General features: G+C 53.1%; 1 protein-coding gene across 1 annotated transcript in view; it reads left to right on the top strand.

Moving 5' to 3' along the window:
• jmjd1cb (jumonji domain containing 1Cb) overlaps positions 1–22,811 on the top strand; it is an 87,743-nt gene that overhangs the window by 28,602 nt on the left and 36,330 nt on the right. The window contains 2 exon segments of the mRNA XM_030097975.1: positions 552–755; positions 17,184–17,297. Coding sequence (XP_029953835.1) covers positions 552–755; positions 17,184–17,297 — 318 coding nt within the window.

The following is a 22,811-nucleotide window of genomic DNA, read 5'->3' as shown; positions in this document are numbered from 1 at the left end:
CCCCCCCCCCCCCCCCCCACACACACACACACACACACACACACACACACACACTTCAAACGGCTGCTCTACATACATGCATGAGAACATTTCACAGATTGTTCCGTGAGCTTCCGTCGGCACGGCAACAGATTATCCTCTAACGGGAGCCGGGCGCGCTCGGCCCCGGTTCAGTGTACAGACAGCCCGGCAGCTCCTCGGTGGAGTCCGAGTCTGACTCCCCCCGTCCCCCCGTCCCCCCGTCCCCCGTCCCCCGTCCCCCCGTCCCCCCGTCCCCCCGTCCCCCCGTCCCCCGTCCCCCCGGCCCCCCAACAGAAACATGCCTCCTCTCTGAAACAATATTCCCCAATTCCAGTGTAGTGATATGTGTGTGTGGGGTTTGGGGGTTTGGGGGGGGGGGGGGGGGGGGGGGGGGGGGGGGGGTTTAGGGGTCGTGGGGGGGTTGGGGGGGGGGCTCGTGGGGGGGTCATGGGGGGGTCATGGGGGTTGGGGGGCCCGCCGGGGCCGTGTCTGTGAGGATGTGTGCTGACGCTGCCCTCTGTGTCTCGCAGGTCTACGTGGAGTTTGACGACCAGGAGTGGGATCAGAGGGAGTGGGTCAAGGTCTACGAGGACTTCCAGCTGTTCCTCCTGGAGCACCAGCTGGTCTGGGCCAAGAGGAAGGACGGAGCGGCGGGCGGAGGAGGCGGAGCAGCGGGAGGAGCGGCCGTCCTGCTGCAGGGAACCCGGTCCAAGCACATACAGTGGCCCGCCCTGGTAAGGCCTGTCGTCCGTCGCCGTCGGAGCGCCGGGCTCTCCGGCTCTGCTCAGCAGGGCCCCAGACCCGGAGCCACAGGGAAGATGGAGCTGCGGGTCAGTGGGTCACACCAGCTGCCGGTGTTGCGGATTCAGTGGTCGCCCTGTTAACTGGTGGCGGCCGTCCTGCAGTGTGTGTCCTGCTGAACGCCGCTTCACTCACACCTAAACTGTTGAGGGGCTGCTTTCAGTCCGCAGGCCTCGTGTTGACACCCCGTGTGTGTGTGTGTGTGTGTGTGTGTGTGTAAGTGATTCACTGTTTTGATTATGTAACAGCAGAGTGCACAGTGCCATCTGGCACATGCATGAGAGCTAAGAGTTTGAAGACACACACACACACACACACACACACACACACACACACACACACACACACACACACACACATTTCTCTGTTTTTCTGTCTGACTCCTGCTACAGGTCCTTTTTTTCCTTGGTCATCACGTCACTAACCCTCTACTGTTGTCATGGCACCACATCCAAACTGAGGACAGACACACACACACACACACACACACACACACACACACACAGTGAACCGGGGTTTCCAGTCAGCAGAGGGACTGTGTTGTGAGCTGGTGGAGCTGATGAAGGACGAGGCTGAAGCCAGACTGGAGCCTCCACTGCTCCTCTGGTTCTCTCTGCCGGTGTGTGTGTTCTGCCCCGGTCAGTGGTTCTCTCTGCCGGTGTGTGTGCTCTGCCCCGGTCAGTGGTTCTCTCTGCTGGTGTGTGTGTTCTGCCCTGGTCAGTGGTTCTCTCTGCCGGTGTGTGTGCTCTGCCCCGGTCAGTGGTTCTCTCTGCCGGTGTGTGTGTCCTGCCCTGGTCAGTGGTTCTTACTGCCAGTGTGTGTGTTCTGCCCTGGTCAGTGGTTCTCTCTGCCCGTGTGTGTGTTCTGCCCCGGTCAGTGGTTCTCTCTGCCGGTGTGTGTGTTCTGCCCCGGTCAGTGGTTCTCTCTGCCGGTGTGTGTGTTCTGCCCCGCTCAGTGGTTCTCTCTGCCGGTGTGTGTGCTCTGCCCCGGTTTGGAGATGTGTTAGAGGTGTGTGAGGAGGAGGAGGAGCTGATGAAGCTCTCACACGCGGCCTCAGTCTGGGGGAACCGTGGTCCAGGTCCTCCTGAGGCTGCAGAACGTCCCACAGACCACAGCATGCATCTGAACAGGAGCTCCTGCCTGAATGTTCTGCGTGTTAACACTGTCACCTCGCCTCAGTGAGCCCCCCATGATGACAACATGGAAACGCTGTCCAAACGGTGTGGTGTCAACGGGGTGTCAGTCCTGGAGGGGGGTCCGCTGCATGGGGGGGCAGGGGGATTAAGTCAGGACTGTATTGATCCCGGAAGTCGTCAAGTTGATCTGAGGAAATGTTCAGTGGCGAAGACTGCATGGGAGTTTGTTCAGTCCGATTGAAAACGACCATGTTAGACGTGTGTACACGTGGACGGCGTACAGAGCGATCCAGGTCAGTCCTGGTTCTGCGGGGTCCTGGGTGAAGCCCGTTATACGGTGTTCTGTGTCATGAGCACAAAGTCTCTCAGGAACGTCCAGGTCCTTCTGTCTGCAGCAGCCGTCCTCAGTGCCTTTGTCTGGTCAGTAATCCTTCGTCTCCATGAGACGCTGCTCGGAGAGCTCCTCCCCCGGCCGGAGGCCCGCCTGGCACCACACCTCGGTGTAGTCCGCCGGGGCTCCGCCTGCCGGTGTTCCGAATCACCTGGTGTCCGTGTTAACTGGTGACCAGCAGATGTTGAAACCGACTGAACCTTGTAGAGGTTCTAGTGACGCCGGGTTTCTACAGTTACAGTAAACCTATCAGTTCAGAGTCTTTAGAGAGTCTGATTCTAACATCTGCTGCTTCCAGCATGTTTACACAGAACTCCATCACTCGTTACCATGGGAACCAGATAATCCAGAACACCGGGCGGCGGTCCGCTGGTAGTCTACCACCGAGCTCTTCATACAACTCGCTGTTGCACGGTTTGCGTCCATCGCTGCTCTCCAGGGTTCGTTCAGGGTTTTAATTGAAGAAGAGCGTCTCAGCCACCGCCCAGCTCCTCTGCTGGGCTCTGACCAGGCTGCACGATCAGCCGCCGCCGCATCCAAACTGAGGCTTCAGCTGCTGCGGGAACCGAACCGCGCAGGGCCGAGGTGTTTAGAGGCATGTGAGTGGCAGACCTATCCGCCAATCAAAACGTTCGAGTCTCACGTTCCGGGCCACCGGCCAATCAGAAACGACAACAGGAAGCAAGTATGTCTGCACCGCTGCAGCTAGCTAGCGTCAGGTTGCTAACAACAAACCCTGCAGTGTGCTCTGCGGTGTCGAGAGGAGCAACAAGTTTTCAGTGCGACTCGTTCACGGTGTGAAACCGGCTGAGATGACAGCAGGAGAGGGGGCGGAGCCACTGGTGTCAGGAGGAACTGCAGCTCAGCTGTTTGGACTGACTGGGTTTGAAAAAATAAAGGACGTGGAGCCAGATGTAGACCGTGTCGCCGTGCAGCAGCCAGATCAGAGGAAACACGGCTAATTCGTTATTCTCTCTCCCCGATCGCCCCACAGCTCAGCCTTCATCCAGCATGTGATGCTCTCTCTCTCTCCATGAGAACATGAAGCTGTGAGGGAGACGACCCAGAGCAGGACGACTGACCTGACTGTGATCTAACAATATTACAGCAATAAGGATTCATTTTTAACCCTTCATCTGTAGAGGCTGGCGAGTTCTTTTTTCTTTTCTTTTTGTTTTGTTTTTTTTGCGAGTTGAAGTTGGTTTCTGATTGGTGCCTATTTGCGGTTCTGGTTTTTAATTTGCATTTATTCCACGTTGGAAACTGTTGTCTCAGTAATTTTCTGTGAACCATGCAGGCCAGACCAGTACTGAGTTACAGTTTGGACAGCGCTGGGTTTTGATTATTTGGTTGTTTCATTAAAATGAGGCACTCGTTTTTTTTCCAAACGTGACGCAGACATGGTGGCGTCTGGCTGCCGCCGCCTGAAGCTTTGTCAGGTTAGTTTACATTATGTCTTATTTTATGTGTCAACTTGAGCGAGATCATGGAAAAGTAACAAGAATTATTTCTACCATATTAGCAGTTTTCTGCATTTGTAAAAGAATAAAATGTGAAAATCGCAAATCGAATCGCAATCGCATTATTGGTCAGAAAAATCGCAATCAGGTTTTTTGTCAAAATCGTGCAGCCCTAGTCAGACTGTCCTGCTTCCTGCTTCCTGCTTCCTGTTTAATCCGCTCGGCTGTCAGGCGGCGTTTGAGACACAGAGCGGATTCCGGATCGCTGTAGACCACCTCGTACAGTCAGATCAGGAATACAGTCCGCTCCGGGTGAAGCGGACCCCCTCAGTGTTTACATGAACCTTTACAATCCGCTTCTCCTCCAGTCTGATCATACGGTTCCCATGGAAACGAGACCAGTGAAACACATTATTGATCCCAGTCTGTCAGTCGGACTCTGATCACCTGCTGCTGAACACTCCTCAGAGTGACATTCACTCTGTGTCAGGCTGTAGCTGTGAGTCCAGCTGCAGGCCGTCTCCACCGTGTCTCCACTGTGTGTCCACTGTGTGTCCACTGTGTGTCCACCGTGTCTCCACCGTGTCTCCACCGTGTGTCCACCGTGTGTCCACTGTGTGTCCACAGTGTGTCCACCGTGTCTCCACCGTGTCTCCACCGTGTCTCCACCGTGTCTCCACCGTGTCTCCACCGTGTCTCCACTGTGTCTCCACCGTGTCTCCACCGTGTCTCCACCGTGTCTCCACCGTGTCTCCACCGTGTCTCCACTGTGTCTCCACTGTGTGTCCACCGTGTCTCCACTGTGTCTCCACCGTGTGTCCACTGTGTGTCCACCGTGTCTCCACCGTGTCTCCACCGTGTCTCCACCGTGTGTCCACTGTGTCCCAGTGATCAGCTTTGCTCTCCTTTTGATAAACTCAGAGTTTTAATCAACCAGAAACAGTAAAAGAAAAGAGACGTCCTCCTCCAGCTGAGGGAGGGTTGGGGTGCGAGTGTGTGAGAGTGTGTGTGAGAGTGTGTGTGAGAGTGTGTGTGCGTGTTGCGTCTCTGATCCAGATCTTACATCAGGCCTCTCTGGAGCTCTGAGTTGTGTGTGAACTCATTAAAGACTCAGACTCCCAGACGAGCTGGCACACAGGAGAGGGGTGGAGGGGGGGTGGAGGGGGGGGTGGAGGGCGGTGGGGGGGTGGGGGGGGGGGGGGGGGGTGAAGGGGGGGGGGAGGGCGGTGGAGGGTGGGGGGGGGGGGGGGTGGAGGGAGGGGGAGGGCGGTGGGGGGTGGGGGGGCAGCTCACAGGGCAGCATCACACTGCACATGTTGAAGAGCTTTAAAGTATGTTTCTCAGTAAACTGTTTTAAAGTATCATGAAGTCAAAACACATTTTGAAGGGAGAAGAGTGAGTGCAGGATGAACACCACCCAGCCTCTCACTACACCTGGAACCCCCACACCTCCACCTGTGTGTGTGTGTGTGTGTGTGGTAACTGTCCATGCAGACAGGACTCCACGACTGTCTGCCACCTCTGTAGCACAGACACAGTTCAGAGCTAACGGTTCACTACAGCTAATGGGAGACACACACACACACACACACACACACACACACACACACACACACACACACACACACACACACACACACACACACACACACAGGTCTGAGCTGCTCCACACCAGCAGGATCTGGCAGAGTCTCTTCTGTCCTAATTTCAGAGGAGAGAGACTGAGGGAAGACGAGGATCTGTAATTTCACGGCTCTTGTTTATACTGAGAGCTGAAGGTGTGTGTGTGCGTGCGTGCGTGCGTGCGTGCGTGGCTGCTGCCAGCTGCAGGGTTTGATGTGGAGCTTCCAGAAGTCTGCTCCGACCCGGGGACGGTTGTGACGGACGCTGCAGTGATGCATGCTGGGAGAAGGAGCAGCGCCGCGGCGTGTCGTGGCTCCTCCGTGGCCGCTGTCATGTCGCTGATGAGGGAACACTCTCCGGGTCGTCCTGCTGGGTTTATTATGGGATGTAGTGAGGCGCCCCCGGTGGACACGCTGAGGATTACAGTCTGCTGCAGCTTTGTTTGACTTCTCTGTCTCTGAGCCGCACACTGCTCAAGTCCCGCTCCGTTACCTAGCAACAGTGGCCCACTTTGAACAGCACACACACACACACACACACACACACACACACACACACACACACACACACACACACACACACACACACACACACACAGATATCAGCAGGCATCCTTGTTATCTGGTCACTGTACTGGCTCTGTTTATGATGACAGGAGAACAAAGGATAGTGTGTGTGTGTGTGTGTGTGTGTGTGTGTGTGTGTGTGTGTGTGCTGTCACATGAGCAGTGTACTGATGAACTGTAGAGAGATATTTGTGCAGCTCACTGTTCACACCTGTTCTCTGCTGGAGGAAACTGAACCCATCGTGGTGCTGGCAGTACTCTGCAGTACTCTGCTGTACTCTGCAGTACTCTGCTGTACTCTGCAGTACTCTGCTGTACTCTGCAGTACTCTGCTGTACTCTGCAGTACTCTGCAGTACTCTGCTGTACTCTGCAGTACTCTGCTGTACTCTGCAGTACTCTGCTGTACTCTGCTGTACTCTGCAGTACTCTGCTGTACTCTGCTGTACTCTGCAGTACTCTGCTGTACTCTGCAGTTCTCTGGTGTACTCTGCAGTACTCTGCTGTACTCTGCTGTACTCTGCTGTACTCTGCAGTACTCTGCTGTACTCTGCAGTTCTCTGGTGTACTCTGCAGTACTCTGCTGTACTCTGCTGTACTCTGCTGTACTCTGCTGTACTCTGCAGTACTCTGCAGTACTCTGCAGTATTAATCACAGCTTTGGTTGAATTAATCTTCTGACAGTTTACTTTGTTCACCAGGTGGAGCACACATTATTATTATGATTTTATTTCTCATTATATGGGCTCAATTTTCTTGAAATGTCAGATTTATCAAGATCAGCTTCAGAAGATCTCTGTCCTAACTTCCACAGCAACAGAGTCCAGATCCTGCAGACCTCTGCTGTTAGTGGGAACGTCTCCTCTGTGGGAGGTGGGGAAACGCTGCTGCCTGGAAGACTGAGAAATGACTGATGCTTCAGACGTCCCAGATGTTTCCAGAGTGATGTGGTGTTCTGATCAGCTGAGAACACAGCTGGACGTCTGCCTGACCCCGAGCTACAGATGAGCCCAGCCTGTGTCCACACCAGACCTCCTCCTAGACCCTGTCCAGACCAGACCTCCTCCTAGACCCTGTCCAGACCAGACCTCCTCCTAGACCCTGTCCAGACCAGACCTCCTCCTAGACCCTGTCTAGACCAGACCTCCTCCTAGACCCTGTCTAGACCAGACCTCCTCCTAGACCCTGTCCAGACCAGACCTCCTCCTAGACCCTGTCCAGACCAGACCTCCTCCTAGACCCTGTCCAGACCAGACCTCCTCCTAGACCCTGTCTAGACCAGACCTCCTCCTAGACCCTGTCTAGACCAGACCTCCTCCTAGACCCTGTCTAGACCAGACTTCCTCCTAGACCCTGTCCAGACCAGACCTCCTCCTAGACCCTGTCCAGACCAGACCTCCTCCTAGACCCTGTCCAGACCAGACCTCCTCCTAGACCCTGTCCAGATGAGACTAAACCATGTTTTCCCCCGTTGTTCTTACGTTCCCGTCCACACAGCATCGCTGCAGGAGGTGTCTCCATCTTCAACATGTAAAGCGCTGATGCTGCAGTAACATGCCAGGCCTTCAGAGGGCGCTGTCACTCTGTCACTCTGTCACTCTGTCACTCTGTCACTCTGTCACTCTGCCAGAGGAAGACAGGAGCACAGCAGGATGTGAACAAACAGCAGCAGAAGATGTGATCTGATTCAATAAGTAACATGAGGAGCTTCTACAGCATCAGTCAGCTGATCAGTCAGCTGATCCATCAGCTGATCAGGAGGTTTCCTGTCCAGGACGATCTGCACTGTTAGCCTGTTAGCCGCTAGCTAAACCATGTGGCCATGCTGTGTCCAGGGATCATGTCTGCTGGTTCAGGTGTTCAGGGGGTCCAGTGCTTCTGCGGGTGACTGTGGTTTAAACAGGAGTGGGCGGAGCCACGTGGTCTTAAAGGGACACGAGCACCGCCCACACACACCGCCGGAACACACTTTTATTTTACTTTTTTAAAATAGCGACTGTACCGATATGGGCCAAATGACGTCGATTATCGTCATAAATTTTGGTATATCACCCAGGCCTACTCTACAGTACTCTACAGTACTCTACAGTACTCTACAGTACTCTGCAGTACTCTGCTGTACTCTGCAGTACTCTACAGTACTCTGCTGTACTCTGCTGTACTCTACAGTACTCTACTCTGTCAGACGCCTCGTTGTGTGTGTGTGTGTGCGTGTGTGTGTGTGTGTGTGTGTGTGTGTGTGTGTGTGTGTGTGTGTGTGTGTGTGTGTGTGAACTGGATGGCTTTCAGTTCTATGTATTGTTGTTTGTAGGTGGCCTGAGATTCAACAGCAGGTGTGTGTGTGTGTGTGTGTCGCTTTAATCCTTCTTCACTGGCAGATGGGACTCCTCCATTGTGTGTGTGTGTGTGTGTGTGTGTTACAGTAGCAGAGTGTAAATCTGCTGAACGATGGGAAGATTACACAGAGCTGGTCAGTTGATGAGTTCAAAGGTGCTTCTTTTGTGTGTGTGTGTGTGTGTGTGTGTGTGTGTGTGTGTGTGTGTGTGTGTGTGTGTGTGGAGGTGTGGCTCGGCGGTGACCATGTGACTCCGCCTCTCCACCCTGTGACAGACCGGTGAAAACACACCGAGCTAAATGGCGAGACGGCGTGTGAGAGGACAGAGGTCCCAGGGTGTTATTGGACTCATGTGGACTCCTGTGGTCAGGGTCAAAGGTCAGATTACTGCCGTGCAGCACCGCGTTAACCCGGCTGCTAAATAATAATCCACCACTCGCCTAAACTTAGAACAAGAACACACACACACACACACACACACTACTTTAGTCCCTCTGGACGCTCCATGAAGCTTTAGCCTCATGGAGGCTAAAGCTGGAAAAAAAGTTGGACAATAAACAAAGCCCTCTCTCTCTCTCTCTCTCTCTCTCTCTCTCTCTCTCTCTCTCTCTCTCTCTCTCTCTCTCTCTCTCTCTCTCTCTCTCTCTCTCTCTCTCTCTCTCTCTCTCTCTCTCTCTCTCTCAAGCATCACAGAAGAACTTGTAGGAAACCCTGTTTGACAGGAGATAACAGTAGCAGAGAAGATGAAGAGGCTTTAATGAATCACCAGTTGTCATCTTATCACATGTAGAATGTTTCATCACATGAACCTTTAAACATGGAGTGCACTCCTCTAACCACTGCAGTAAGATCAGGAATAACGGAGGAGGCGGCAAAGCCGGTCCTCAAAAGGGGACAGAGAGAAAACAAGTCCTCAGGCTGTCCTTTATCGGGTGGTCAACCAAAAAGAGACATGGACACATTATTAAGTCGTCATCACAAATCATACCATTTTAAGACACATGACTCAACAGATCAGAGACGCCCAGCAGCCAGACAGTGGTGAAGTGGAGGCAGTGAGAGAGCAGAGGGGGACGGCTCCTCAGGCTCCCACAGCTCCAGTGGTCACTAAACCTGAGAGGGACATGGACACATTCAGTCTGTCATCATCACAAATTAAGTATGATTTCATAAATCATAGAAAACTATAAACTCACCATACTAGAGGAAACTCAGCAGCCAGACTTTGGAGCAGTGAAGGCAGACACTGGAGACAAGTCCTCTGGAGAGCAAGTCCTCCCACATGGACGGAGGGGAACAACTCAAACTCTCACGTCAAGCGTCAACCTATGAGAGACAAGGACACATTATTAATTCTGAAAAATAACAAAAATGTTTTAACGTTTTCGCCAAGAGTTGAAAACGTTTGGATGTGGGTTTTCTTTATAATTATTATAATTTTAATTTTTTTTTTTAAAGTATGAATCTATATTACGTTAAAAACACATAATAAACATACCAAATTCTAACAGTGGTCCCAAATGGAAGAACAAGTCCAAATGTACTGTAGAACAGAGGGAGAACGGCTCCTCAAATACTTCATTACAACCTGTAATGAAGAATAACGGATCATTTAGTTTACATGATCACACCATTAAGGATCAGCACATCAGCACAATGACACTTCTGGAAAAGCATCATTAAAATAACAAAGAATCACTACGTCCTTGATGTGTGCTATATGATAACAATAATAAATATTTCTCACCTTATCAGTGTAGCAGCTTTTTAGGCAGGTCTGTCTGTCACAGAGTCAGAGTCCACGAGGACGTCTTCCTCTGTGCCTCCAGGTTATCGGATGACAGAGAGCCTCTCAGTCCGTTTTTGATGAACTTCAAAATCGAAAACGAGCGCTCACAAGCCACCTGCCGCGTCACGTTAGCGAGCTGCGGCCGTGCCGTGAGGCCCCGCCCACCCTGGTTTGTGTTGTGACTGACAGCTGTCAGGGCCTCTGGGCCTGTCAATGACGAACAGACCAATTATAAGCAGGACATGAAATTCGTCAACATTTTAACAGGCCCTCCAAATATTTTCAGCAGGTCCTCAGAAAATTTTAACAGGTCCTCACAAGTTTTAACAGGTCCTTCATTTTCAATTTTGTAAAATGCTGATCAAAAACAGGATCCAGCAATAATTTTTTAGTTAAACTGTTGTATTTTGTTGTGCTTGTTTAGTTCTGTTTCTGTCTATCTGCTGCTCTGTGTCTGGGATGGTAGATCTTCTGTATGGCCCACCCTAAGCTGCAAATTTATAAAATGATTTTTATTTTGCTGCAGGTCTGCATGTTGCTAGTTGCTGACTGAAGCATCCCAGCTTTGACTAGTTCCTTTGGTGGTGGCGGCACATTCACCCTGGAATCCACACCAGCACAGATCACATTTCAGATCGTGTCGTTGCTCCCAGTTGAAACTAAATATTTCAGCTAAGATCCTGCTGATGGCTGTGAATGTTAGTGTAGATTCTGGTTCTATTCAGTTCTTAATCTGACCAGGTTTTGTCTGTATGTATCAGACCCTGGAGGACCAGTAGACCCTGGAGGACCAGTAGACCCTGGAGGACCAGTAGACCCTGGAGGACCAGTAGACCCTGGAGGACCTCTCTCACTGATGTTCATTGATGTCGTTCTGTATTTGCGGCCATGCCTGCAGCTGTGACGGCCTCATTCAGGGGTGGAGAACTGTAGTATCGCAGTGAATCATCGACTGTTTTGGCAGATTTGCATATTTACAGTTACTACTGTTTACACCCACTGCTGTCATTGTGTTGTGAAGTATTTGTTGTTTGGAGTTCACAGCAGCGCCGGAATCAAGCAGTACCTCCTTCAATCCAGCAGAGGGCGCATTGTGGTTGTTAGATGCACAGTGCAGCGTGAAGCACAGAGAAGAAGAATGTGAGCATGGAATCCCAGAGTTACGAGGCGTGTTGGTTATGATCGATTCATTAACAGAGAAGCGACGCAATGTCATGATAAAAAAAGGCCAACAGGCGGTAAGGACCTGCTTAAATGGACCCAAACCGGCGGAGATTCCATCTCAATCAGTCCCGCCGCCATTTTATAGGGAATTTCGCGCGCTGATATGTGTCGATGCTCAGAATACACCGCTAGCCCGCTGCAGCCAATTGGCTGGTCTGATTGGAGGGAATTTAGAGAAAGAGGAGAAAAAAAAAAGTCATTGCAGACCGGACCGGCCCACTTTGGGTGAACGGCCCACCGGGACGATGCCCGGTCTGCCAGATGCCAGTCCACCCCTGGTGTCCTCTGCTTCACTCGCCGGTCTATGGTCATGTCGGTCCATGGCGTCGAACCACCGCCGGCTCTTCCTCAGGATCCCACTGCAGCTGTTGTGTTCCTTTATTTTTCTGTAATCTCTCCTCAGTTTCTTGTATTTCCCGGCGCTGACGGAGAGCAGCCGCTCCGAGACGACGCAGTGTTTTGGGTTTTTTTTCCTTTTTTTTTTCCATTTCTAACAGCGCCTCCTCTGCAGTGATGGAAAGCAGCCGCTGCTCCTCCGGGAAGGCCGGTGTTCGCCAGACTTTGTGGAAGGGTTGGCGGAGCTGGGCCGGTGTGACCGGTGGAACAGATCATCTCAGATGGCTCGCTGCTTCGCGGGCTAGCTAGAGTGGCACTTCTCACGGACCAATCAGCAGACAGGGGCGTTCAAGTCCCGCCCTACCATATCCGGCTCAAGACGGGTGGTGCCTGCTCGCGAGCAGGACCGAAAATGGTGGCGGTTGGTCACGGCTCGTCACCCTTATCACGACACCACCGGCAATGGAAGCGCACGCATATCCGACCCGACCCGACCAGACCTGAACCGTACCGTCACTGTGGAAACGAGGCTCGTGAGGCCTTCAGGCCTCGTCCACAGAGGGTTAAAGGCTGATGGGATTGCAGACGGTGGTTGTGATGTGACAGAATGTGGGACGGCTCAGAGGAAGTGGAGACGCAGCCAGACCACAGTGAAGCAGTGAAGTGGCTGGAACGCCGCAGCGTCACACTTCCTGTGGTTTCCTCTCCAAGCTGTTATCATTCATAGAAGGAAATCAGAACGAAGCGACTGCAGTCTGGTGTGTTTGGCTGAAGTCCAGGACGTCTCCAGGAGCAGAGGCTGCCTCGCTGCTGTGGTGTAGACCGGAGATAACAGAGGAGGAGGAGGAGGAGGAGGAGGAGGAGGAGGAGGAGGAGGAGGAGGAGGAGGAGGAGGAGGAGGAGGAGGAGGAGGAGGAGGAGGAGGAGGGCTGAGAGAAAGTGAAAGAGAGTCAGTCGGAGTGGTGAGGAGAGAGAGCAGGCCTGCGTCACTCCCCTCCTCCCTCCCCTCCCTGTCTCTCCTCCCTCTCTCCTCCCTCTCCCCTCCTCTTTCTCCTCCCTCTCTCCTCCCTCTCTCCTCCTCCCTCCCCTCCTCTCTCTCCCTCCCTCTCCCTCCTCTCTCCCCCTCCTCTCTCTCCTCCCTCTCCCCTCCTCTCTCCCCTCCTCCCCTCCCCTCCTCTCTCTCCTGCCTCTCTCCTCCCTCTCCCCTCCTCTCTCCCCTCCTCTCTCTCCTCCCTCTCCCCTCCTCTCTCCCCTCCTCCCTCCCCTCCTCTCTCTCCTGCCTCTCTCCTCCCTCTCCCCTCCTCTCTCCCCTCCTCTCTCTCCTGCCTCTCTCCTCCCTCTCCCCTCCTCTCTCCCCTCCTCTCTCTCCTCCCTCTCTCCTCCCTCTCTCCTCCCCTCCTCCTCTCTTCTTGCGTCAGCAGCAGTTAAAATGTCGGTCGTGTAGCTCGTCCTCTGCTCTGCTTTCTCTCCCTCTCGGCCATCTGTCTTTTCTTACCACAGGAAGAAACCTCCCTCTCTCTTCCCCCTCCCTCTTTTTCTCGTTTTCGCCCTCGTCATCCTGTCTTTTCTTTCTTCCTGTCTCTGCCTGGCCGTCGGATCAAAGCTAGTTTTTTCAAGTGTTTGTCTCCAGAGCGGCGGCTTGACGTTGTTGGAGTCGGAGGAACAGGTATTGTTACTTTCTGTCCGAACAGTCGGCCTGTTTGACGAGCCCAGCAGATCTGAGAGCCTGATCTGGGTCTGTTAGCCCTGATCTGGGTCTGTTAGCCCTGATCTGGGTCTGTTAGCCCTGATCTGGGTCTGTTAGCCCTGATCTGGGTCTTTTGGCGGTGAGGTGGATCTGTTAGCGGTGATCCAGATTGTGATTTGTGAGCTGTGGTCTGAATCTGTGACTGAGCCATTAGTAGTATCTGTGATCTTTGATGTGGGTCTGTGATCTGGATCTGTGATCCACATGAGAGTGCTGGCAGTCCCAGAGGACCGGGTCTGTGTCCCCTCCTGGTGGGCGTAAAGAACGTAACCAGATCCAGCCAACCTGTGAGTGTGAGGACGACTTGACGGGTTTCATGGAAATCAGTTTTCTCCAGCTGTTCCTCACATATTGACTCCTGCTAATGCTAATGCTAATGCTAATGCTCGTCACTGTACCTCAGAACCTTTATTCTGACGTGTTGGTGGAGGATCTGAATGGACCAGCTGACAGCCAGGATGAGTGGTAGCTCTTTAATGAGTGTTTATTAAAGGAACTGAATCATAACTAGAACTTAGACCAGCAGGAAGGAGTTCCAGGACCGGTCTGGCATTACAGATGATGGTCTGGACCGGTCTGGCATTACAGATGATGGTCTGGACCGGTCTGGCATTACAGATGATGGTCTGGACCGGTCTGGCATTACAGGCTTGTCTGAGCCTGAAGCCAACAGTTCAAACTTCAGCTGTGAAAATTCCCATTAAATCTTCAGCCTCTCATTCTGTTATCCATGTCGCCACGGTAACCATTTACCCACAGCCGGAGCTTTACAAGAACAGTTACCTAACGCGAGCCGCCCGGCCCGGTGTGCACGCTAAACGAAGCCCGTGTTGTGTTCTGCCATCTGCTACACCACCCTCTGCCGGGTGGAGAACAGTTCTGCCATCTGCTACACCGCCCTCTGACAGGTGGAGAACAGTTCTGCCATCTGCTACACCACCCTCTGACAGGTGGAGAACAGTTCTACCATCTGCTACACCACCCTCTGACAGGTGGAGAACAGTTCTACCATCTGCTACACCACCCTCTGACAGGTGGAGAACAGTTCTACCATCTGCTACACCACCCTCTGACAGGTGGAGAACAGTTCTACCATCTGCTGCACCACCCTCTGACAGGTGGAGAACAGTTCTACCATCTGCTACACCACCCTCTGACGGGTGGAGAACAGTTCTGCCATCTGCTACACCACCCTCTGCCGGGTGGAGAACAGTTCTGCCATCTGCTACACCACCCTCTGACGGGTGGAGAACAGTTCTACCATCTGCTACACCACCCTCTGACAGGTGGAGAACAGTTCTACCATCTGCTACACCACCCTCTGACGGGTGGAGAACAGTTCTGCCACCCAGTACAGTCCCACTGTCGTGGATGTAGAACGTAGTGCTCGTTTAAAACCTAATTTTGAAGTAACTAGCGGTCCTGGACGGCTGTCTTAATGGTTCTGGATATTTGGATGTTGGAGGGAGCGGCGCCCTCTGGTGGATTGAATGTTCCGTGCAACACTGGGGACAGGCGGAGTTTGGACAGTGCTGTCTCCAGAGGGTGGTGGAGGAGCTGGGTGTAGTCCTGATGGAGGTCTCAGCTGGACACCTCGTCTTGGACGCCCGTCTGTCCGTCCTGCTGCTGCTGTCTTCACGCTGTGGTTGGCTGAAGCCTGAGGCGTGTCAGGACGGCCTCTGGGACGATCAGGACTCGAGGAGTCCATGAATCGGGGCGGCCGGGAGACGCTGACTCGGCAGATCTCAGGAGCAAAGTTTTCTCTGTTGTGTCTCTGAGACGGGAAGACGAGAGCAAAGTGTGAGCTGTTTTCCAGCGTTATCTGGCTCGGCGGAGAGACGCCAGCGGTCAGGCTGGGCCGGTTATCAGGACGGTCTGAAGGTCTGCTTCAGGATCACATGTTCCTGTTTAGACCTGAACCCGGAGACAGAGCCACGCTCAGATAGTGGAACTCAGAACCTGTTTTAGAGCAGACATCCTGCTGGGGTCATGAACTCTGCTGAAGTCTCCTCTGTAGTACCACGGGACAGAGTCCCTCTGAAGACCACATCACTGCAGGCGGACTGAGGACCTGGTGGAGCTCAGGTGGACTGAGGACCTGGTGGAGCTCAGGTGGACTGAGGACCTGGTGGAGCTCAGGTGGACTGAGGACCTGGTGGAGCTCAGGTGGATGAACAGCAGTAAAGACCCATGAGGACACGCCACACCTGGTCTCTTCTGGACCTTCTCCTGGCCTCTGCTGGCGGTCCGGGGCTGTTGGACGTCCTCTTCAGGGTCAGATCGGTGTGTGAGGGACACAAAGGGACTGTTAGCCGTCAGCACCAGCTGCTGGGACGATGAGCTGACAGCAAGACCTCCAGGCTCAGAGCGTCTCCACCCAGAGACGCTCCACAGCAGAGGGACAGGTCCCTGAGGCTGTCTGTCCCTGAGGCTGTCTGTCCCTGAGGCTGTCTGTCCCTGAGGCTGTCTGTCCCTGAAGCGATGTGTGTCTGAAGCTTTGCGTTTCCATGGCGAGGTTTTGAAAACGACGTCCATTTCCATGGAAACAGCAGAAACCTTGTAGTTTTCCTGCTGAGCCACATGTTGGTGCTGTCCTCTGCAGTGCTCCTGTGTGTGTGTGTGTGTGTGTGTGTGTGTGTGTGTGTGTGTGTGTGTGTGTGTGAGTGTGTGAGTGATCTGGAGCAGCGGGTCATCAGTCCACTGCTAATGCTCCCCATCGGGGGGTCCTGCATGTTCCCCTGGTCCTGCTGGTCCTGCTGGTCCTGCTGGTCCTGCTGGTCCTGCTGGTCCTGCTGGTCCTCCATGCGGTGGAGGCTGATGTGCAGACAGCTGGAGCTGGAGGAGTCAGGCGGACTGAGAGTTGGTGGATGAAGCAGGAACCTTCTCCAGCCGTGAGGAACAGGTGTAGCTCCAGCTGTGGAACCAGGAACAGCTGTTGACAGGAGCAACAGTCCTTCTACGGTGTCCCCCCGTCCCCCATAGCGTCCTGTACAGCGTTTGAAGCCCATCTCATGTCTGAGGGGGTCTGAGGGGGACAGAGGGGGACAGAGGGGGTCTGAGAGGGACAGAGGGGGTCTGAGGGGGTCTGAGGGGGACAGAGGGGGACAGAGGGGGTCTGAGGGGTCTCAGGGGGTGTGGGTCTGCGGCGCTCTGACCGGAGCAGTGTGGCTCCTGGTCCTCACTGAGCCTCTGGGACCAGATCAGCTGACAGATTATCAGTGTGTGTGTAAACACACCCAGTGTGTGTCTGCAAGGCCTCACCGACTGAAACACTGACTGCCGCTCCGTTCCCAGCTGCCCCGGAGGCCACATCATGTGGCACACACGCACACACACACACACACACACACACACACACACACACACACACACACACACACACACACACACACACACACACAGTGTGTGTTTGACCCGGTTATGTAACCATTAGCTCCACGGCTCTCAGTCTGCCCTGAAATAGAAAACATCAAACAGCAGTGAGCAGCAGACCCCTGGGTCAGAGTCTGGATCAGATCCAGCTGATCACTGTGATCGGTCGGTCCCTGCAGTGAGATCACTCAGATCTCTCTGCTGCCGGCCCACAGATCCCCGGGGATTAGAACCCTCAGTGATCTGCTCTCACTGCTGCTTCTGCTCCTCTTCATACGTCCTTCAGTGGACAGTCCTGATGGTCCTGATGGTCCTGATGGTCCTGATGGTCCTGATGGTCCTGACGGAGCTGACGGAGCTGACGGAGCTGTGTTGTGTTCCAGGCCTTCAAGCCGGTGGTGGGGAAGAGCCTGCTGGCCGCCGTCACGGCGGTGGAGTTCCTGTTGGACCGCCAGCTGGACTTCCTGCCGGACCACTTGCCCTGCCAGCCCTACCAGGTAAGACTCCTCCACCCTGCTGCAGGCGGATGCTCCTCTCAGGTTGCGGGTTGAAGTCCAGACCGGGCTTTTCTGTGTGGAGTTTTCACGTTCTTCCTGCGCTGATGTGGGTTTGTTCCTCTGTGAATTCCTGCTGTGAAGCCAGCGAGCTTCGTGTGGGTGGAGCTTCGTGTGGGTGGAGCTTCGTGTGGGTGGAGCTTCGTGTGGGTGGAGCTTCGTGTGGGTGGAGCTAAAGTGGGGGGAAAGCCGGGTTACAGACCACATCTCTTCATGTCCCAGAATAGAAACTATTTCAAGCAGGTGGAATGACGTTTCTGTAGCTCCAACTAGTGGTAGACCTGGGTATGACAGCTGCCTGGAGGGGGCGGGTGTTGAACTGGTCCTGGACCTGGTCCTGGTCCTGACTGGGGGCAGCAGAGACCGGTCCTCCTCCTGATGGATGTGACACCATCAGAGTTTAATGCCAGGGTCTGCAGTAGTGGACTGTGTGTGTGTGTGTGTGTGTGTGTGTGTGTGTGTGTGTGTGTGTGTGTGTGTGTGTGTGTGTGTGTGTCACAGTGGGAAGTCAGACAAAGGAGGACAGTGAAAACATTTAACGATGGACGGACGTGTTTGTCTTAGTGCTGTCATGTGATCCAAAAAAATTAATGTAATTAATTACAGGATTTGTAATTGATTACTCTAATGAATGCATTAAAGTACAGCCCTCGTTTATCTTCCCGATAGAGCCAGTGTGTGTTTTGTGCAGAAGCTCTGTTGCTGTGATAGAAAGTGAAAACATGAAACAGCTTCACGAGAAGCTCCGCCGTGGTCCTCAGAGGGCTCGGCCTCCAGCGTCACAGCTGGGAACGGATAAAATAACGCAGCCGAGGGAGTCATGAGCGGGATGCACCGACGTGGTGCGCTGGTGCGCAGTGCACTACCTGACGAAGCACCGGAACACTCATTTGTGTACCAACATTTGGGGATAGTAAGGTGATGAAAAGCAGATACTGTACGAGCACTTTTATTTTTCAGAACTTTAAACATATTTTGTGAAAGTTAGAAGGTTTCAGACATTCTGTTGCTGCTTCTCTTCATTTTCAGTTGAAATTCAAGCAGCTATGGAACACTGTCCACGCACCCCTCTATTTGGTTCTTCCTGTAGGGCGCGGGAAAAAATGTATTTAGAAATGTGAGGACCAAGCAACAACCTAAGGTTCTCCTCTGAGAACCAGACAAAAAATATGATGTGCACCCCTGGATATAAGGCTTCTAACACGAAAGTGGCCTTGTGCACCTTAAATGACGTTATCTGAGGCTGTGAGGGTTTGTTTTCAGTGTTTCCTCTGGGATTGGCCCCTTGCCGGGGGGTTTGGGGGGGGGGGGGGGGGGTCGCCGTCGTACAAAAACTGCAAATAAGGAATTTGAGTCATAACATGTTCTTCTTTTTTCATTTGTAACTAGAGCTGGGCAACGATTAAATTTCTTAATCGCGATTAATTGCAGCCCAATCCTGGAGGTAATCGCGGTAATGGCTCATTTGAAGTCTGCCGATTCTATTCAAAATGTGTGTTACATAAATAATTTTACAATTGATCAAATATGATTTATAATGGCTTAAAATATCAAATCTTTACCAAGATTGCCCCCCAACACACACACACACACACACACACACACACACACACACAATATGAGTTCAATATGGCAGATAATGAGGACTGGACCGTGTTTCACCGCTAAAAGCGCATGTGTGTTTTTTTTTTGTTTTTTTTTTTGACGCTCAGCTGGAGCGCAGGGAGGCTCTCCTCCTCGGGGGCAGGACGGGTTCGGCTAGCGGCGCGCGGTGCCCCCCCGGCGCCCAGATGGGTTAATATAGGAGGCGAGAAACTGTGCGCGGCGCTTCCACGTTCCGTGCGTTCCTCCGTACAGCACTGGCTGCAGCACTCCACTGTGTCTGCTCCCCCGTCTTGTAAACAGTCACACTGCGCCCCCCCCCCCCCCCCCCCCCCCCTCACACACACACACACACACGCACACACACACACGCACACACACACACACACACACACACACAGTCACCACACACAAACACTAGCTTGCAGTGGCGCGTCTCGTGTAAGGACAGCATGTGGAGCGGCCTTTATGCAGGAAAACTAAAGTTTGCTTGTTAAAAATGTAACAATTATTTTAATTTAACTTGACCTTCTGGGGGGGGGGGGGGGGGGTGCCGTTGGGGGGTGCCGTTGGGGGGGCGGGGCGCCCCCTAATATAATGGTAGGGGAAACACTGGTTTTGGTGAAAAGGACATTTAGCTTTACTGTTGAGATGTATGAGAACATTTGAATTCTCAAGACTCTTGACTTGCCTCCCGTGAAAGTTGTTAATTTAGTTTTATTTCACAGAGTAAGTAAGAAAGAACATCAGTGTGATTCTGAAAATAAAAGTTTTAGTGTCTTCCACTGATGACCGGAGTGCAGCCAGCCTCACGCTGCAGAGACACACTGAAGTCCACACTGGTTCACCACCATGCACTTCTGATTGAGAACCCCTGGGTTAATGTGTTCACCATGCACTCGCTGGTTGACCTTTGACCTTTGACTGCTCATTGGCCCAGTTTACATGGTGTTTTGTCAATCCGACTGGAAACAGTCAGATTAAACAGTGTATTCATGTACGGTCCACGATGAATCCTGGTTCTCCAGGGTCCTGGTGAAGCGGATCATACAGCGTCCTGTGACATGAGGACAGGGTCTCTGGAGGACCGTCCAGGTCTCCTCTCTGCAGCAGCCGTCCTCAGACCCAGCAGAGAGTTTTATCTGTTGATCTCTGCTCAAATAAAGTCCCAACATCTCCATGACACCTGCTGAAGGAGCGCTGCTCCCCTGGCCGGAGCGCCGCCGCCGAGCGCCACGTCTCGGTGTGAGCTCTGCTCCGCATGCCCATGTTTCGAATTACCTGGTGCCCGTGTTAACTTGTGACCAATACATGACTGAAACATGTAGTCTTTCTGGAAGAACGTCGGTTATCGACAGTTACAGTGAGTGTGTACGTTTAGAGTCTTCAGTGAGTCTGACTTTACCAGCTGCTGTTATCAGCAGGTGTCTACACAGACCTCCGCCGTCACTCGTTAACACGGGAACCAGTTAATCCATAACACCAGCTGGCGATCGCTTGGATTCTGCTACGGCAGTGTTTCTCAAACTTTTCAAACCAAATACCACCTCAGAAAAAATTAGGCTTTCCAAGTACCACCGTTATGACCAAAGTAAAAAAAAAAAAAAAACACCCACAGGAAGCAGGTATATTTCTAATAGTCCTGGTTTTGTTTTTGTTTAATTCTGTCAGCCACAGTTAGCAAAGGCAGAACACTAGAACTGTCACACAAAGGGGCAACTCTCTCTCTCACTTACATCCTCACTCTCTCTCTCACGCGCGTGCGCACTCATGCACCGTTGTTTGTTGCTAACACTAGCAGATGCCGGTGATGCTTCAGCTACGCTGCTTCATCAGCCTCCTGACAGCCTCGTGTTGCTTCAGTGTGGTCAGCCTCAGCTCCAGCAGGGCTGCTGGTTCTATTCTCCTCCTGTTCTGCACTTCTTTTCCTCACAGCTCCTGTTTGGAGCCACATCTGTAGAGTTCTCAGACCTCTCCTTTCACCTCTGCACGCTCATGACGGTGAAGCTAAGCTAGTTTAATCGTCGATGACTACGTGACTGAACGTGACCACGTCTCAGTCCAACACGTTATATTAGAAGAGAAAAACTGAACGTGAATTACAGTTGATTTGACGTGTTTTAATTTGAAATTATTATGTATTTTGGTGGTAATATTTGTTTCTGAAAGTTCCGACTTTTAACTAATCTTCAAAGAATATATACATTTCTGTGATTCCCCCGCGGACCACTAGAGGGAGCTCACGTACCACCAGTGGTACGCGTACCACAGTTTGAGAACGGAGGAGCTACGGAGTTCTTTATACAACTGGCTGTTGCTGGATTTGGGTCCATCTCTCCTCTCCAGGGTTTTGTCTCTTGGGGTTTTTTATTGAAGTGTTTTTCAACGCGTGGAGCGGGAACACATGAGGAACAAGTACTCCCCCGTTTAATCCGCTCCGCTGTCAGGCGGCATTTTTGAAGGACACGGAGCGGATGGTCGATCGGTGTAGACCATCTCCTACAATCGGCTCCAAAACACAATCGGTTCGGAGTGAAGCGGATCCACTCAGTGTTTACATGACGCATTTACAACCCGCTCCGCCATATCAGCGGATTATATGTGGTCCATGTAAACGTGCCTATTGGCTCAGGGATTCCAGCCACTCATTCACACACACACACACACACACACACACAGGCTCATCACACAGTGTAACACCAGTGTGCAGCTCCCAGAGCTGCTGCCAGCTGTCCAGCTGCAGTTTGCAGTGTGTGTGTGTGTGTGTGTGTGTGTGTGTGTGTGTGTGTGTGTGTGTGTGTGTGTGTGTGTGTGTGCAGCTGAACACAGCTTGTTGCATTGTGCTGGCTGGAACACGGTGTTCCATCGCCGTGGAGACGGGCAGACGGTGTTCTGCAGCCCCGCTCTGCGCTCCCTGCTTCACACACACACACACACACACACGCACACTCCGCTCCGATTGCTTTCTGTCGCCTGCAGCCAATCAGGAGCGAGCCGCCGCCGCCGCCGTGTCCTCTGCTGACTCGGTGCGTGCCGTGCACGCCGCCGCCGGTCGCTCCGTCACCTCGCCCTCGCTCCGTCAGCAGGCGGAGGGAGCCCGCAGCGGCGCGGAGGCGGGAGGCGGGGCCGTCGCCGCTCCGCCCCCCCGGTTCTCTGGCTGCAGCTCGGCATCACCGGGCCGGCCCGGCCCGGCGCGGCCCGGCCCGCTCCTGCGTCCTGCCAAATGTCTCTGGAGAAAATGCAATTAGTGGTGAGGAGGGCTGCAGTGGAAAGAGTTCTCTCAGCCTGGAACTATGCTGCTGGAGGACGGCTGCTGGGCCAGCAGAACCTCCCGGGCCGAGCTGCTGCCGGCGCTGCCCGCCACGGACCGTGCACGGTGGGAACGCTGGCGGCCCTGACACACACACACACACACACACACACACACACACACACACACACACACACACACACACACACACACAGACACACACTCTCCTCCATTCTTAAATCGCCGCTCGTACAGCCTTGCCTTTCCTTCAGGAGACCTTTGAACCCGTCGTCGCAGTAAAAACACTCTCACACACTCGGTGCAGCTGAAGCCCCGCCCCTCGCTGTTTTTCCAGTTGGACAGGAAGACGGGGGAGGAGGGGGGGACAATCTGTTTGGCATAAACTGTACAATGAAGTCACTGTTTAGTGAGCAGCCCAGCCTGCTGCTCCACTTCTGTGTGTGTCTGTGTGTGTGTGTGTGTGTGTGTGTGTGTGTGTGGTAAAAAAGTTGCGATTGAGGAACAGGAGGTAGATGATAAAACTGTTGTTGCTGACTCAAGAGTTTGACACTACACACACACACACACACACACACACTCTGCTG

This window comes from Salarias fasciatus, chromosome 8 (assembly GCF_902148845.1).
Source record: "Salarias fasciatus chromosome 8, fSalaFa1.1, whole genome shotgun sequence".
Taxonomy (NCBI): domain Eukaryota; kingdom Metazoa; phylum Chordata; class Actinopteri; order Blenniiformes; family Blenniidae; genus Salarias; species Salarias fasciatus.
Note: the sequence above shows the minus strand (reverse complement) of the source record. Positions and strands in the feature narration are given on the sequence as shown.